Source organism: Syzygium oleosum, unplaced genomic scaffold (genome assembly GCF_021117445.2).
Source record: "Syzygium oleosum isolate NSW1041296 unplaced genomic scaffold, Sole_v2.1 Sole_v2.03, whole genome shotgun sequence".
NCBI lineage: Eukaryota > Viridiplantae > Streptophyta > Magnoliopsida > Myrtales > Myrtaceae > Syzygium > Syzygium oleosum.
Genome location: NW_026607487.1, coordinates 19,956,699 through 19,975,126, shown reverse-complemented (window position 1 = coordinate 19,975,126; position 18,428 = coordinate 19,956,699). Strand labels below are relative to the sequence as shown.

At 42.0% G+C, this 18,428-nt stretch overlaps 2 protein-coding genes across 6 annotated transcripts; both read right to left on the bottom strand.

Moving 5' to 3' along the window:
* On the bottom strand, positions 1-4,796 carry LOC115683936 (transcription factor BOA-like). 5 transcript variants are annotated; one of them, XR_008816180.1, is made up of 3 exons: positions 3,691-4,796; positions 1,651-2,077; positions 1-306 (listed from the first exon to the last, which is right to left on the bottom strand). XR_008816180.1 is itself a non-coding variant. In XM_056309914.1 (2 exons), the coding sequence occupies exon 1, from the start codon at positions 4,691-4,693 to the stop codon at positions 3,716-3,718; it is 978 nt and encodes a 325-aa protein (XP_056165889.1). In that variant the 5' UTR covers positions 4,694-4,795; the 3' UTR covers positions 1-306; positions 3,691-3,715. The 5 variants fall into 5 exon arrangements, 2 of the variants coding, with proteins under 2 accessions (XP_056165889.1, XP_030464465.2); XR_008816182.1 differs by lacking the exon at positions 3,691-4,796 and adding an exon at positions 3,206-3,678; XR_008816181.1 differs by lacking the exon at positions 1-306 and adding an exon at positions 436-970.
* A 1,100-nt stretch (positions 4,797-5,896) lies between these two features.
* On the bottom strand, positions 5,897-12,921 carry LOC115683837 (pumilio homolog 2-like). The gene is made up of 9 exons (XM_030608474.2): positions 11,742-12,921; positions 9,474-11,005; positions 9,238-9,379; positions 9,014-9,121; positions 8,445-8,657; positions 8,250-8,360; positions 7,523-7,717; positions 6,541-6,715; positions 5,897-6,394 (listed from the first exon to the last, which is right to left on the bottom strand). The coding sequence occupies exons 1-9, from the start codon at positions 12,345-12,347 to the stop codon at positions 6,360-6,362; spliced, it is 3,117 nt and encodes a 1,038-aa protein (XP_030464334.1). The 5' UTR covers positions 12,348-12,921; the 3' UTR covers positions 5,897-6,359.
* Between the last annotated feature and the right edge of the window lie 5,507 nt (positions 12,922-18,428).

Here is an 18,428-nt window from a genome sequence, read left to right as displayed (position 1 = left end):
TTACTCCATAATAGCAACATTTACTGTAGAACGCAACAAGTTACTTGCACCGAGTACCTTACAAAGCTCTAAAAAAGCATTTGGCGTCATCCGTATTTGATTTATACAATGAGTATCACCACTATATAACACACGATTCATATACAACTCTCTCTCGTAATCTCGGTTCACATGAGGCTCTCTCGGTACGTGGTTCTCAAAATGATTATAATAATCCATAATTAGTGTGATAACTGTCATAACCGCTGCACCCGCACCCGTTACCGCCACTTGGATTTTGTTATCATCCATCTCTATTGGAGCACACTGATCATAAAACATAAAATGCAGGTGAAATACTAGAAGGGCGATGCTAGAAGAGCCAAAACCGCATGGAACAATACAAGCTGCTTCAAAGACAGCACAAGCTGCTTTTCTATGTATGCAAATCCCCAATGCAGTAAATATTATGAAGTTCATTGACAATCACTAACAAAAACAGCATTGTTTATACAAGCAAAATGAAACTGAGGCTTCTTTTATCTGCCCTGAACCAAAAGGATCGCCAAAAAGCAAACTCAATCATGTCAACTCAACAACAGAACAAACACCTAAAGATCTAACGAACTCCACAATCAATCCGACCATTCAGCCGTCCCCAACCCCAGAACACAACCTTCCCCTCAGACCCATCAGCAATAAATCGACGACGCGCTCAATTAACCAACAACCCGAACGGACAAATAGACAAAGACCCAACTGCTAATAGCGCCAATGCTATTAGACTAAACTTGAAGAGTTGGTTTATGCACTTTCCTTTGAATCGACGACTGAGCAAAGAGATTGATTTACAAAAATGAGAGCAAACGACAGTGATTACCTTGGAATTGCGTCTCTGTGAAACGAGAAGAGGGACCAGACAAAGCGCGAGCCAGCAACGAAGAAGAAGCAGATCTGGAGATAAGGGACCAGACGAAGCATGAGCCAGCACCTGGAGATGAGGGACGAGACGAAGCACGAGCTAGCAATGAGAAGGAGCGGATCCGGAGATGAGGGACGAGATGAAGTGCGAGCCAGCAACAAAGAAGGAGCAAATCTAGAGATGAGAGACAAGACGAAGAAGGCCCGAGAAAAATGGGAAAACATAGAGCACTCTGAAGAGAGGAGAGGGTGCGTGAGAAGAGTGGAAAACGAAGAGAGGAGGCGAGGGCGACGCAAGGAGGTGAGGGCGATGCTAGGGCAACAGGGCGAGATAGTGACGCGAGGAGGTGAGGGCGTTGCGAGGGCAACAGGGCGTGAGGGCAATGCGAGGGCAAGCGAGAAAGATTAGAAAATGATTTCCTCTATAGAAAGAAAGGAAAGCATTTTCTTCAGTTTTAAGAAGGATATTTTTCATTCACTAGAAAACATTTTCCTTGATTACCTATTTTTCGCCCCCGAACACCGGAAATTATGGAAAATGTTTTCCTGGAAAACATTTTTCGTCAAACGAACAGAGCCTAAGTTTGACACAGTTTTTCTTCCCAAACATTAACTAGCAGGACACATGAAAGAGGGACGCGGTAACACAGCCAATAGTTCTCAGCCGACTTGCTTGTCAAAAGGAATAAATTTCAACCTAAAGCAACTCTAGGAAGAATAAAAATTCTTTTGGTCAGATCTTCCCATCACCTTATAATCTCCACAAGCATGTTTCTCCGCATGCGCTCTCTTTCCTGGTTGTCGTGTGACTATGAGTATGAGCCTCCAGGAAATTGTCAAAACCTTATTGCTCCATCTCTACTGGTTTGTCCCATCCCGGCTACTGCCAAATCCAGCCGCAGATGCAATGCATGTATTGAGGAGAAAGTCTCCTGCAAAAAGTGGCCCTAGCTTCTTTCTCTTTGGTCTTTCCGTGTTTTCAAGAATCCAAGTCCAAGGAATTAAGTGATCAAAAAGAGCTTAAATCTCAAAGCTTGGGTCTAGACTTCTGTGGTTTACCAGTCTGGAATGACAATCCTTATGCAGAACTCTCTGACACAGTACAGCTGGAGAAGTTGTCGAGGTGACCAGAGACTTCGAGCTAAACCCATCGAAGAAGCAAGAAATCCGAGAAGAACTAGCGAGCACGGTACAAGACATAAGTCATAAACTTAAGAGGCTTATGAAACTCAGAATCTAGCTTCAAAAGAGGATCTCAAAGGAAAACACCGAACGAACATTAACCAGAGACAGAGATGGCAAAATAATGGCAAACGTGTGCTTCCATTTCCATCTCATATCTAAATTAAAGTCAGTTTCCGAGGCGGTACAACTCAATCATGCTTAAATTGTCCCAGAACAATAAGAATTCTAGATATGCAATTCATCCAGACGAAATCCCGTAATTGCAACCATGACCCAAATGCACTCAATAGCAGAGAATTGCTGCAGAGTGAACATACAAGAAATTCCAGGCACTTAATCACTGGGAAGACTCTTGGAGCAGAATCTTTCAAACGTCAACATGGCCACAATCACAGGCAAGCAATATGAAAGGGGATTTCAATCTCATGTATGAGCTAATGCAGTTTATGTTACAAAAGTTACAAAAGCAAATAGACTAAACAGCCATGAACTCAGCGAGATTAATCTTTCAAGTAAACTAAAGGAGTATTCAGGTCCTCTAGGAAAATTTACTCGATTTAAGCTTTAAATTAACACAAGCATCTTTGGCCCCTCAAAAGTTGAAGAAAAGAACAAAAATAGATCAAAACAAGGAGAAAAATCAATTGCTATGTAAAACTAGAAATCCATAAGTTAAAGACTATCACCACAAGTTCAACTTATTCTAACACAGAAAAGGGTCAAGTAGAAAGATGCATGCATGGATGGCTTTAAACGCATTTTTTTGCAACATCTGCGGCAGCTGAAATTGACCTAAAACTTTTTTAGCTAAAAGAGAAGGAAGGAACATATTGACCTAATTATAACTTCAATGAACCGCACTAACTGAAGCATAGACCAACACTAACAAGACACAAGCCAATTCTCCTAAATATGCAGTTATCAAGATATGCAAAGCCATAAAAAGTCAGCTATGACGTTAGCTTTCTTTTTTAAAAAGTTAAGGCATGAATAGTAACGGAAGGAAAGGAGTAATTAACCAAAACGAAATCACCGTACATTCAACTTCTGAATTTCCAAAAGGGATGAATCAACCTGCAAGACATGGTTCAGAACATTCAATGATTATTTCTCCATAAACCTTTATCCATGACGGAACATTACACAGACCATGGCCAATATTTCTACTTCTGGTTTTAGACCTTTGGCAGGTTTCTGAACTATGGCCCCAGTACCCCCTGCCCAGTATCTTCAGAAGGGATATGTGATATATCCATTCAAGTGGATCACCCCCTCCAATTGTTGACCAGAATATAAAATTTCGAAAACTTGTCTTAGATCCTTCTGTTGATAAAGGGTAGGACAGCAGTATGAAAACACCCGTTGGCTAGGACTATTTTGAGCAGTTAAAGTTTCTGCTAAGGATGCCTCCAGGACTGGGAGGCACAATATTTTGCTCAGCTTATACTTGCAGATCAACAATAAATATAGAAACGAGGATCTGACACTGTCGTAAGGGCAGCAAAAGTCACCCACCCGTAAAAGGCAAATTAGGTTACCGAATCCACCACAATGTCTGAAGGAACTGTCGACAAATGAATCATTATGAAGAGTATTTTAGTTAACCTTTCTTCATCGTCAATAAACTCCACTAGAGTCGTTTCTCATTCGCAGTGGGCTGTGGAAAGGAAGCAACCGAACCATACCGATTACTGGACCAATCTCTCTGTTGCATTGCGTATTGATTTGACTCAAACCCAGATAAATTACCAATTTGCATTTTCATGTGTACATAACCATGCCCCATTGCATAAACCGGCATCGGCATCACAGGCAGCTGTGCTCCGTAAGGCATTGGTATCGGCATCGGCATTTGCCCATCCCCATGACCACTATTGCCTGCAACATCGTTCAAGCTATGCGGTACCGTTGTCGAGGCAAACAATTGATCAGACGACGAAGGTCCTTCACATGACATCCCATGCATCCTCTTCAAGTAAAGCCTATACTTCTGCAGATGACTCGCCACATTTTCCCTCGTCAATCCCTCAACATTCATCAACTGCATAATAGTCTTCGGCACCGCATTCTTTATCCCTAAACGGGCAACCACGTCGACAAACCTCTTGTGCAATTGAGGCGTCCAAACCAGCCGTGGCCTCTTTAACGTACTCCCCGACGGATCTTCCGGCGAATTGTCCATCCTCGGAGTGGAATCCACTTCTTCGGCCATCTCAATCCTCCTCGATTTCCTCGAATCCGATTCATCGGCACCGTCCTCCTCCTCCTCCACCTCCATGCTCTGATGATTATCAACGAAGGACTTGAAATTATCGCTGGTGGAAAAACCCTGCGAAGCCGCGCCGCTGCCGCGCAACCCAGTCAGCGTGCTCCGCGACGCGCGATTGACGTCGACGGCGGTCCTCGAAGGCTCCAGCGCGATGCTGAACGCGGACGCCAGCTCGGGCGGGATCAACGCCTGACACAGCGGCGCCAGATCGTCGCAACTCGGGAGGCCGAACTCCCACTCGACGACCCGGTCCTCGCCGTCCGATTCGCCATCTCCGCCGCCGCCGCCGCCGCTTCCGCCGGGGTCGCCATGTTGGCCCATCTTCGCTTCCTCGCCCATCTCTCCGCCGGTAGGGTTTGGCTTTCGTGAGAAGAGAAGCGACGGTGACGGAAGGAAACGATCCTGGGACCTGCTTTCGGTCCGTGGAAAATGGAAAAGGAAAATGCCTCTGCGATTTTCTTTTCCGGGAAAAGATAAAAAAAAAAAAAAGTGAGACGAGAGCGGTGGTGAGGCGAACTGCTGACGTGGACGACTTACCCAGCCAGCCAGAGTAAGATATTTTTTGATTGTGATGGGTGGGTGGGGATTCTCTGACCAAAATATCTTCCGCTCCCCCGCGACGGAACTGATACCGTGCGCTGCGGCTTTTGCTGCGCTCGCTCTCCGATTGGGACACGTCAGCGTCGCCAGAGATGAGGAAGCGGATGAGAAGCTGCCACGATGCGTTCGTAGAGCGACGAGCTTTAACTAATCACGTTTTTTTTTCACTGTGCAACCCCCTTTGGCCCCTTCCGTGGATTCAGCGGGAAGATAGAGCGCAAGATGCGACTCACCATATTACTGTTTTAATCAAATACAGACTCCAAATTTATATATAAATATATATATTGATTAATAATTACGGGAAAATTTGTCCAAAAAAGGCTAAATATTTTTTTATCGATTCAATTATAAAATTTTTAATTTTACTAATTAAATTTTATCATTTTTTACATTTTACCAATTGAGATCCATTATTTTAAAAGACCAATTTCTGACGAATTTCCTCGTTGAGTCACGTCGGATGCCGATCAATCGAATCGTTTGCCACCCGTGTTGCTCCAGAGGTCTACTACGGACGATGGAACTCCTTATAACAAAGGAACTAGTCTGAAAAATCCCTCGTCATAAGGTTTAACCAATCACCTGATGGAGCCTTAAAAAGGTACAAAAGATATTTAATTGCTCCTATTTGAGGAGCCAAACCCACTCTAGCAATTCAACGGGGATGTTAGCCGGAAGCTAACAAAGGTACCCGAAAACATAACACAGATGTACCGGTTTAAATTTTTTAGTGATAATAACTCTTTTTTAATAACCTCTATTTCTTGATTGTTTCTGTCCCTGATAAAATAACTAGCACGAGAATTTGGAGACCCATTTCGTAAAGCAATATTAAGAACTTAATCAAATGATGAATTGGGCAAGTTTTTAACTATTTAAGGGAGAAGCAGACTAAACATAATTAATAATCATAATCCATCCACAATATAAACAAAACCCTGAGCCAAAACAAAGGGGGGGAAATGAATAAACAAAGTCAAATACATTTCATTTAGGGAAAATTCTGGCCTCATCTAAAAAACATTAACAGCTCTCACAGATAAGTGAAATTCTTTGTACATTCCACCTCCCACCACCACCACATTGATCCAAATTTTTTTACACTCTTTCAGGAAAACTTGTACAGTCATTTACCTTATCAGGAACTTCATCAGCTGTGCTCCCCACACATCTGCAACCTCGGTTTGCTAGATTTCGCGCGTATAAAACTTGAAGAAAAAGCTACATAATTTACAGTTTTCTTTAGCAGTACAGGCATCAACTTTATTTTTTTTCAGTTGGCTCACACTTCTTTCCCTAAAAAGATACGCAGCGCCACGAGCTCTAGAAACAAAGAAATGGAAGAGGAAGCTCACACACTAGCGTCGGTTAGCTATACAAACTGGCTTTTGCGCTGTGCAGCCTAGGCAGGGTGTGGAGATTGCGCCATTCTCCTCTCTGCAAATGATTGACCAGATAAGTCATTTGTGCAGAGAGAGAGAGAGAGAGAACAAAACAAAGTTCTCCGAATGAAGGAGTAAATCAAGAACTCCTCACTACAGTAGAGGAAACATCTAAGAATTTGAAAGAGAAAGAAAACGCACCCCCAGCAGCGACAAGCTTTTCTATTCGCGCCACGATATGCTTTCCGTATGTGTACTTCTTCAGGGCATTCAGATGAACTTTGACTCGCGAAAGAATTAACTCACGTTGTTGGTCGTCGCATGTCTCCAGCACTTTTTGTACGACATAATTGGCAAACTGATCTTTCATCATTGCCTGGATGAAGATAGACGACAGAAAGAACAGAGATGCCCAAGATTAAAAGAAGGATACGCAAGAAAGAATGATACGAAAACATCAGGCTAAATACAGTATTAAGAGATGTGTAAGTAAATGAGATTTCAGTATCTAGAACATAAAGTCTGACACAAGTATTCATCCCTACAAAGAGCCATCCATGCAACTTCAAGTGGTTTCCCACCATGGGATCTAAGAAATAAATAAGAACATGAAACCATTAAAAACGGTCGTGCAATTCCTTAGTCAATGGTCAACCAAAGTGAATTTGCTGAAATAGGCATGATCACCATTTAATTGAACTTCATTATGATCCAGGCATCTTAAGAGAGAAACAAGACTCCAGAAGCCTCACCGAACAAACATGCCGACCTAGTCCACGGGTTATACGAGCAGCAAAGCAGGTAATTCAGTGGGTCACAACAACGCTTAACATCATCTCGAGCATTGATCAGCCCTAAATACCATTTAAGAGTTTTTAATTTAATGATGAAATTCAGCTTCAGAAGTTAGTTTCTATTCCGTCTGATCAGATAGATTCACTCTCCAATCTGCCCCACCATATGGGGAGGCTGTCCGACTTACCACATTGAACAGAAAACACTGGATATATGACTGCTGCATTTTCTAAAACCAAGATTGACAGGAAAAATGTGTTTGCCAAAACTTCCAAAAGAAGTTTTACTCCATCTTATGGACCAAACACAAAATATTCTTCATTTAAACTCACAGGAAGTACATTATGTATTCTTTCAATTCTGGTAAGTTATAACAGGGAGCCCACACCTGAAGAGGTTCATTCTCATCAGTAGTGCCAAGCATCTCATCCACCATCAACTGGCGTTCCGAAGGATCACCAAATGTCAAACACTTCTCCACAACATTAGAAGCAAATTTCTGCTGACTCATCTCAACTATTTTCCCTGTTAATTCCTTAATAATAGCAGAACGCTCATGAGGTTTTCCATGCTCCAAGACATGCTGTACAAAACAAAGAAAAGAAAAGTAAATGGGCTATAATTCTCGGAAACAAGCTTTAACAAATAAACCAACAAGTAAAGCCCGCAGCTCAAGGTCTAGAATCATAATGGTCCGAAGGAAACCGCCGCAAAAGAAATTCACGGTACCATATCCGCAATTTTATGAGACATGAATACAGAAAAACAAAATGCCAATCAATCTAATATTTATTGATGATTTAGACTGAAACTTTTGGGTGAGATGAATCTCACATGATAGCTTCTTTGTTGGACCCAATTAACAGTCAGCCGACACATATGAAGACAGGGACTGAAGACAGTCAAAGTACACGGAAACTTTCCCATAAAAAACAAATCTTGCATAACACCTTACTCAAGATAGTGAAAATGTGCTAAGGGATTATCATGCAAGGCAATTAACAAGGACGGCATTAAACATGGAACAGTGAACAAGAATGAATACGATATCGTCCAATCAACAATAGCAGCATACAAAAGGGAGACAAAGGAGTTATTAGGATATATTTAGACACCTGAACCACATAATTGCCGTACTGATCCTGTGCCAGCATGCTGACAGATCCTAAAATTTCATCCATAACTTTGCTCTGCGTCTTAGGGTCCTCGCAGTGCTCTAATACTCTCTGCCACATGAACAGGCAAGATCTCAGGAACTATATATTTAAGGCCTTGAAAAACGGTCTCAAGTGATATGAGAGTTCATCGACCTGTATTACACGGCAACCATAAGGATGGGTTGAAAGGGTCACTACTTGATCAAAGAATGTCGAGACAATAAAATGTATAGCATCTTCTGGGACACATTCAATACACTTCTGGACAACATGATTCCCATTCTGATCACGAACACAGCGCATGACATGACCATCAAGCTCTTCAACCATTTTAATCTTCTGATCAAGATCAACAACCTCAATAGCCTGACAACACAAAGCTTCTATTAGCAAGCTTACCCACAAAATCCAGCTCAAATTACAATCAAATTTGCTATGGAGCAATGGAATATCTTAACAAGTTAGACTCTGCCGAAAAATGATCAAGGCTATGGAGATAACTGGAGCAAAACATCAAAAGCTAAGTCAACACGTGAATCAGGGAATCCAGATGGCAATCCATTGCCCCATTAGATCTCAAAGTATGATGTCCAACCATATAGTGTCTACGAGAAATGGCTTTAAAAAAACAACTGGGAGTATTAAAGGTGCATCGAATCGAACAATATGGTAGTAGCAAATGATTGCTCAAAAACACTGTACCATAAATTATCTAATAGTACCTTCTGAATTACGCGGCAGCCATACATTTGAAGACTGAGATTTAACACATGTCCAAAAAGCTTGTTGGCCAATTCTCTACGCTGGGACACAAGTCCATGCTCAAAAAACTGCACATGGAAGTTATTAAAATAAATCCCACAAGAACATCGAGTTGCGAAAACAATCACGCCAGAACACTGAGTTACGAAAAACGATTGCAGTATCATAACAAAGGCATATGTACCTTTTGAATAACATAATTACCAAACACATCCGTCATTAAAGCAAGAGCATGGGGCATAATTTCCCCATACACCATGTTTTTCTCATCGGTAGTTGCTGTTTCGAGTTTTTGTTGTATAAACCGACTCCCATATTGGTCCGCACTGAAAAACAAAATTACATGAAGCAAGAGGTCAAAAACAGAAGAGTAGGCAGTGAGCCGAAAAGAAGGGCACCAATGACTAGGCTGGATGCTACCTGAACTCAACCACATGACCAGCTATCTCTGACAGCTCGAAACACTTGGTCTTATTACCCTTAAATTCTTCCAGTAGAGAGGATCCAAAGTTTTCATTCATGCCTCCATCCAAGTGCCAGGGTCCCATGACTCCCCCAGATAAGTTTCTCATCCCCGAAGGCAGACGCATGGAGTCATTCTGCCTCATGGGACTAACAGGTCCAACTGGGGAATTCGGAATGACTGCATTTGCCAAGGGACTTCCAGGATAAGACATTCCGAGGCCAAAAGCATGGTTACCATAGTACCCATGATGGTTGGAACCACCAGATTTACCGCCAACCCCATACAGTGATTTCTGAGGTGATAACAATGCTCCAAGATAGGCTTTCTGGATTTCAAGTAAATTCATGTAAGAGCTTCCTAAGTAGTTCCTGTCAACAGGGTCGTTAAGAGCAGCTAGCTGAGTAGCATACTCAGATGACCTCAAATATTGAAGATACAAGGGATCCACAAAAGGTGCCTGCACAGCACCACCTGACATTTGATTTGCCATCCTACTGAGACTTTGTTCAGAGGCAGCAGCCGTCAGATTTGATCCAGCACCCAAACCTCCTCCCAGCACCCTTGATTCAGTTCCAGGCATTCCAATGGCCGAGGCCGCAGCTGCATTCTCATATAAGGGCGGCAGACTGCCCATTCCAAGTTGACCACCCATTACTGATGCTAATGCTGGATCTAAAGAGAACCCACTTAAGCCGTAGTTAGCGAATGATGAATTCGGACTATCTAGATGCTGATATTGGGAAGCTAAGTTGCCCCCACCATTAAGAGGGGAGGTCGGTGAGGCTCTCAAGTAGGGGCCTCTGGAAACAGCAGGAGACTTCTGCAGTTCAACATGTCTGTCAGCTAACAGTGCTGCACTAATATCAGGTCCACCCCCATTGCTTTTCACCGGATCAGATGAACTAAGACCAGAAGGTAAATGTAGATGCCCAGACTCTGACTTCTTTAGAAACATATTCTGACCACTTTGTAGGCCAAAGAGATAGTCCTGGTGGTTATCAGCATCCTGTTCCATCTTTGGGGCCAAACGTTTCTGTTCATCGATTGTACCATTTCTTGACAGGTTCATTTCAGAAAAAGCACCCACCAAGTCCCCAGGCTTGTTATTGTTTGAAGAGGCGCTATGTAAAGAGTGAGGAGCACCAACTGCTCTTGTTTCGGCAGCACCAGCTCTCCCTGATCCAATGGGAGTGAGGCATGGACTAGGAGCCCTGACGACAAGCTGTGGATCAGGGGTGCTGCTTCTTGACAATGAAGAACCAAGAGCTGCAGCATACGAATATGAAGAAGGATGACCAATATTCTGCACTGTAGATGAACCACCATTTGCACCAGGTCTCGAAGTATCAGCAGATGCCAACTCATTGCGCAAGTAAGCAAGCTCAGCTTCGGCAGAAGCAACCAACTCGATATCTTCATCAAATGCATTACGGCTTGCCGGACGAGAAGGGTGCCCTGTGATCGGTGTTGCCTGTCCCAAATCGTCCTGTAGGAGCAATAAGCAAAAACAAGCCAAATCAAGAAAGAGAAGTGGTCATTAGGACTTATAACATTATTTTGATTTTGTAATTAAAATATTGTGAGATCACTGAAATTGCTTTTAGCTTCAGGCTAAAGATTGGACCAATGTATTGCCAGCTTATATTGCTATCTTACTTCGTCATTACATCCAACTACTCTTCCTCGGCACTAGCAACCAGCAGCATATAGATGCAGTGCTCTGAAATATGAAGAGCACTGCATTATCAGTTTTGATATTTGTTAAAAAGCAGAAAATGCAAGTAGATATATATATTGGTTGGAAGGTGAAGGACTATAAGAACGTGTTTTAACTCGATTTACAATGATCCATAGATGAGATAAATGATTGCTTTGGGAAAATTTGATCCCTTGGAGATTTAATCCTACGTAAAGATTTCCTCAGACAAACACTTATTTTTTGTACCGCGCGAGAGGTTAGAACCTTTCCATTGATATGCATCTGAAACGATCCAATTCACAGTAAGACAAAATGAAGCACGGTACTGAAGTAAAATATAGCGCCGCGATACAAAAGGTCCGTTTAAAGACCTGTCAAATGTGGGAACATTTTCAAGCGTCAAGTGCTCGGCTCTGAGAGAATGACTTTGATATAAACGTCACAAGAGACTGAATACATAACTCAGATTCACTGAAATCGAGACTAAAGAACTTAATTAGAAGCACAATTAAAGAGAGATCACCTGAAAAATTTCAGCAAGGCTCTTTTTCTTATTCCCTAAGCCTAATCCAGACAATCCAATTAAACCGTCGCCTCCCCACTCAGCTGACCCATGCACCTTCTCCGAGTCAGCTTCGATCCCTTGTTTTCTGGAACTAAACCCGGGCGGCATAGAAAACAAAGACCTAGTTCCACCATTTTCAGGCCTACTCACTTTCCGTTTATCTCCGATACCACCTAAGGCTGAGCCGCTACCCTTCAGCCTCTGAGCAAACCTCCAGTCCTCTTTGGAAAGTAACGGGGGTGGAAGTCGTGGGTTCAGATTCACATTAGAGTAATAGTAAGAATGGTATGCAGGATCAGACCGCAACTCCTCTTCGGATGCAAACCCATTACCGTTCTTAACCCCAGCAAAGTCTGGAAACACAGAATTGCCACCAACACCGCCTCCAAACATCCCTCCGACTGCACTTAATGAACCCTCAACCGTTGGGGGAGCAGAGCCGCTTCTGAAAATATTGAGCTCCCGCTCCCGATCGTCGGCCTCTGCCCGTCGCTGCTCCCGAAGCAGCAGCCCAATCTCCTTCTCCAACTCATCTCCAAACGATCCTTCGCCACTTCCCAACATCGGTCCGCTACGGCGATCGATAGAAGGAATCCTCGAAAACTCAAGCCTGATTCCTAACTCGCGACCGAACCGACGATCATCACACCTTACCCATCAACAGCTCGTCCGATCAAAACCCATGACCAAGAAACCAATCCCAAGCTCGAACCCAGCATAAAAATCGAAACTTTGACGGAAAAAACACCTAATTTCCATATAAACACCCACAAAACCGCCTACCTCAAGCTGATCAAGCTCCTAATCACCAAAGCCAGGAATGTCAAACAGTTATCCCTCGACCTATACGGTACTCAGCTGTATCTACATATAATATGCACAGAAGACCCAACTATGCACTCATGAAATGGGGTCCGGGGGAATTCGCACGCGGTTGCAAATTCCAGCAACGAGTTCCCATGTAACGGCAAAACAAGAAGAGCCGATACCGATACCGATACCGATAGACAATTCAAGGGAAGCAGAGTGCTGCTGCTGCCCAAAGAACGAAGCGAGGAGCCAGAAGAACAAAAAGACACGAGCTTGGATTCCTTAAGAAGAATGAAGAGGGGGAAGGAAGGAGGGGAAGGGAGAGAGAGAACTGACGGCCCAGATCAATCCGGCGGCGATCGGTTCTTACAAGAACCCTTTAGGGTTTTGTTACATTCGAACGGGGGAGGCGAGATTAACATGCGGCGAAGTTAAAAAGGAGGGGAAAATCTCAGGCAGGGGGAGGGTTTCTTTTTTTGTCATAATTTTTCCCCCTCTATTCTCAAAAAAAAAAAAGATTGAACAAATATATATATATATTTTTAAAAAGGCAAATCTCATTAATCGTTTTTTCCTAAATTGGAGGGGGTAAATTGACCAAGCGATAACCGACTGATGTTAGCAGCAGCAGCTGCAGCAAAAAAGAAAAATTAAAAATCAAAAATTAAAAAATTTACAGAGAGAGAGAGAGAAGACATGCTTTTGAGTTTCATGAGGAAGAATCTAGGAGCGACACGTCAGCCGCGTAGATTCGCCGGTCCGAACCCGAGGGGGGGCCTTCCCTTTCCTCGTTGGGCTTGGGGGGGACCTTTTGCTGCGTGGAAATAGCGAGGGCCAGTACGGTCATTCCGGTTACCTCTTTTTTACCCGAAGTAAATATATTCCTATTTGGAGAAATGCCACAAATAGTCCCTGAATTTTGACCCAATTTGCATTTTGATCCCTAAACTTTTAATTTATTCAATGTAGTCCCTAAACTTTAATCTAATGTGCAATGTGGTCCCTGAACTTTTAATTCGTTCGATATCATCTCTAAACTTTTGGTACATGTTCAATTCAGTTCATGAATTATATTATAATGTTCAATGCAGTCCTTTCCATTAATTCAAGTTCAGGGATTACATTGAACATTTTCACATAGTTCAGGGACCGAATTGAACATGTACCAAAAGTTCAGGGATGACATCGAACAAATTAAAAGTTTAGGGATCATATTGAACATTAGCTTAAAGTTCAGGAACTGAATTGAACATGTACCAAAAGTTCATGGATGAAATCGAACAAATTAAAAGTTCAGGGACCATATTGAACATTAACTTAAAGTTCAGGGACTAAATTGAACAAATTAAAAGTTCATGGATCAAATTACACATTGAGCTAAAGTTCAGGGACTGTTTGTATCATTATCCCTCCCTATTTCGTTCGTGTTTTTTTTTATGGGACATTTCCTTTATTTTCTCTTTGGCAATCCGCCATAGATAGTTCCTCCCTTTGATTTTCCTTTTTGGCCTTTGCCTCGTGCCCGGGATATTCGTTGCATCGATTGCCATCTTTCCTTCTTTTTCTTTTTTTTTTTTTTATTTCCTTTTGCTAGTAAGGACAGATGTGTATCTTTTGGAGCTCCACAGTTCGTCTCGTCCGCAAGTCAGCGCGGGGATTTGTGATGCTCGAGTTTTTTGTGGATCGTGCTGGTGAGTCGGGCTATGAAATTTGGGAGTGTGGTGACTTCATTTCGTTCCTCCGGCATATTGCTTTGTTCCTCGTTTATGGATTGGGATCTGTGTTTTCAGTTGTTCCCCTTGACCGCGAGTGAATTGTGCATCGACGATAACACGGTTGCGGGTCACCGAAATTAATCGTGAATGACGGAACGCAATCGTCTGTGCTAAAGGGTATCGTGTTCGCACCATGTAATCGCAACATTTGATAATCACCTCTGACCCAAAAGTCAAAAGGGGAGAAAAAGAAATTCCTCCGCATCGTAGCACATCCACTTTGGTATAGGGAGATTTCAAATTTCCGCACCGCAAGCCAAATGATGATAAGGACATACGGTTCCCCTCCGAGAGTCAGCTCCCCATTTTCATTACTACCGTAGCTTACAACCCAATACGGTAACGACGGAGATTTGTCAAATGCATTCATACGATGTTTTAAACCTCAGTGTTTGTGTAGGCGATGGGAAAAGAGAAAACACAAGATGACGTGTTAGGTTTCTCCCTCGAGATATCCCTCCAAAATAATTGGAGTTTTTTTTACCTCTCCTCATTAACCTATTGATTTAACGCAACGTGGACATGGAAACCCTCTAGAGAGAGAGAGAGAGAGAGAGAGAGAGAGAGAGAGAGAGATTGGGCTGGGAGCATGTTCCGCCTCTTTTGGTTAGTGGACCGCCTCCTATGCGGGCACTAAATCCCAAGCCCGTGGTGATCGAAGGAGGCCCACCGCACCGCACCGCACCGCCTCACCCCTTCCGCCTCTTTTCTCGTCCCACGCACCTAAACTTTTTATCATTTCAACATGGACTTTTCCCCCTTCACTTATTATATTCCTTCCGAATCCGGAACGAACATGTTTTTATTGCATACCCCGTCATTCGGCAAGTACAGAGAAACAACACATTTTCGGTAATTTATGAACGAGATATGGAAAATTGTCCCCGAAGGTCCTAGATCTATTGCACTTTGAGCAATTCATTTTTAAACTTTTCAATTTTACTAATCGAGTCCTAAATTTTTTTTCATGTTTTGTCAATTCAGTCCATCCGGCTAATTTTAGCCGGAAATCGCTGATGCGGACGATAGCTGTCCTACGTGGCATGGCCAACACCGGTGTCGACGTACGTATACAAATTTTATAATTTCTTTTAAAAAAACTGAATTCTTTTTTTTTTCTTTTTTTCTTCTTCTTTCTTCCTTTTCTATTTTTTCTTGCTTTCTGTTTCCTTTTTTTTCTTCCAAGCACGGCAAGGGCCACTAGCCACAGGCGAGGGCTTCGCGACCACCGCCCAGTGGCCGATGATGGCTAATGAGGGTCACCAACCCTCATATGTGACCAGCAAGGGTTGGACGGCGACCCTCATTGGACTTGGTAGAAAAAAAGAAAAAGAAAAGAAAGAAAGTAAAAGAAAAATAAAAATAAAATCAAAACTTTTAAAAAATAAGAAAAAAATTGTCCACATCAGCGCCAATCGTCCTACGTGGCACTATTACCAGCATCCACGTCTCTAATTTCCAGTTAAAATTGACCGGATGGACTCAATTGGCAAAACATGAAAAAAGTTTAAGACTCAATTGGCAAAATTGAAAGGTATGAGACTGGATAGGCCAAAGTCCAATGGGTTTCATGACATTTTCGACAACTTTCCCATTGAAGATATGTAATTTGTCCGTTCCTTTGCCAATCGCTATCCGATCATTTCTCCCTTATTTTGTTTATGCTCCGGGGATTGCTCTTGCCGGTTGATTATTAACAAAATACTAATGAATTCAGTTTCTATCCAGCATCGTCTCGCGAAGTTAGCAAAGAGTGGTCCACCACCGATAAATTAAGTGGAGACGCATGGCCGTACGTATGCATAAGCATCATTTGCCGGCTAACTCATTTGAGTTTGCGATCATGCGCCGCAGACTCCATTCGAGCTTAGGTCATCTAGGTTTTCCTTCTCCGGTGATCAAAGAATTTAAATTAATTGAGGATGTGTTGATGTTCCAAAGTAAGGGAATGAATTGAAGTCACTATCGCTATTGCCTCCGTCGCCATAAGATTCAACCGTCGCCATAAGATTCAACCATACTACGCCCGAAGGGAACGATATCGGCATTCCTTAGGTTGTGTTGATAATATCCACGTAATTAACCGTATAGATATTAAGTGTTGATTAATAGGTATCGAGTTTGAGCCCATGAAAGAAATCCGTTGATTTTCTAATTTATGTAGGTGTTCTAAACGAAGTTTCCTATTTTGGACATATAAGAGGTGGGTGTTGGTTTTTGCACCTATTAGTGAACGGAGGAGTTTTTTGTTGTCACAATCGATAGTGGAGCATGCCCGCGAATTACATCTTGAAGAAATAGCGAGTGCTTTGAAGTCAATAAATCTTGTGTTATGATTTTTGAAATCCTTTTGTGAGCTTGAAAGATTGTTTCGCGAGAAACAAAGAGTGTTGAACACTGTTTATGCCGTCAATTGCTTTTCCTGTCTCCTCCCTAGGTTTTTCTCCTCTCCCTCTCATCTTCACAAAAAAAAAATTTCTTCAACCTCCATGGAGGAGAGGGTTTGAGCTAGATCTCTCCCTTCCCTCCCTTTTTCCTTTTTCTTTGGCTAATTTGGTTTTCTAATTCTTTTTTTCTTGCTTTCCTCCTGTTTTGCGAAGCTTTTCTCTTCTAATTTAGTCAAGATTTGAAGGTTTTTGTGTGTATGATCTCATCGTTTCTCTTTGCTCGAGTTTTGATGATATACAAATCCAATTTCAAAGAAGATCAAATGAGCTTTGTGAAGGTTTCACTCTTACATGTGTCAGATTTATACTTGTTCAACATTATTACTCTGAACGACGATGGTGTTGGGAATGCTGAACCAGTCATGCACCGTGATAAGGCAAAACTGTAGCAACAGATGGAGATCTCTATATGTGTTTATTACTGAAGATAGATTCGGTGATTGACTGCCGATTTTGATTTGAAGAAATCATAAATTTACTCTTTGAGCAGGCGACACCTAACTTTATTCTGATGATTCATCTTGTTATATAAAGCTTATTTTGTTTCAATTCTTGTTTTGTAGTTGGATTGGATGTTCTTTTTCTATTGTATTTACGTGGAAATGAATGATATGTTACTTTGACAAAAAAAGAGGAAGATAATACTTATGCTATTGGGTGAGATTGAGGTATGCAAAACAACTTGAGTTATTTGTGTGTGATTATAGTCACCGTTATATTACTTAATTTATAATGGAATCCCATCCTTCTGCTCCCATTAAGAAGTTATACCAACCAAACCATGGTGTTTTTTTTTACCTTATTTTATTTGTTGTTGTGTTATATTGCTTTTCCCGCATTAATTGTACACATGAAATATTGCTAGAAATCTAGAGATTGGTTCATGAAATGACATGAAAAGCTTTGATATATCTAAATAAGTGAAACCATCAACGATTATCATTGTCAAATCAAATTTTGTGAATTAATGTGTGTTCAATATCAGGTAAAATCGTACTTGTATCGCCTTCTCCGTAAACGAGAACCCCAACATATATCGACCATTGAATAATATGGGGAAAAGAATACCACTTTCATTCGGTGCTCACTCAAGTGCCATAATTTTTTTTTCGATCACTGAATGCTATAAATTATGTGCGGCACTCACTTGGGTATAATAACTTTTTCCCAATTACTTACGTATCATTTAACTTTTCAAGTCACTTGAGCGACATAACTTTTTCAAAATGTTCACTATAAGTGCTATGCCACATCAGACTTTCGGCACTTTGGTGAACATTTTTTAAAAAAATTGACACTTAAATAATCGATTGGAAATTATGGTACTCAAGTAAACACTTAAGTGATCGAAAAAAAAGTCACGGCACTCAAGTGCCATGACACACGAAAATTATGACACTTGTAATGTTGTTGTCTCGACAACGTATCATTTAATAATCGGGGGCTATTTAGGGTTCGGATGCCCCGAGATTATGCAGCAATGACGAACGAAGCCATCCGGAGCAAGCCGGCCATCGGGAATGAGCTGGTTTTATTGTGCAGTACAAAGCCGCAAAGTCAAACCTGTACTACCACCATGAATTTTGGGAAGCTCGAGTCATACAAAACACTTC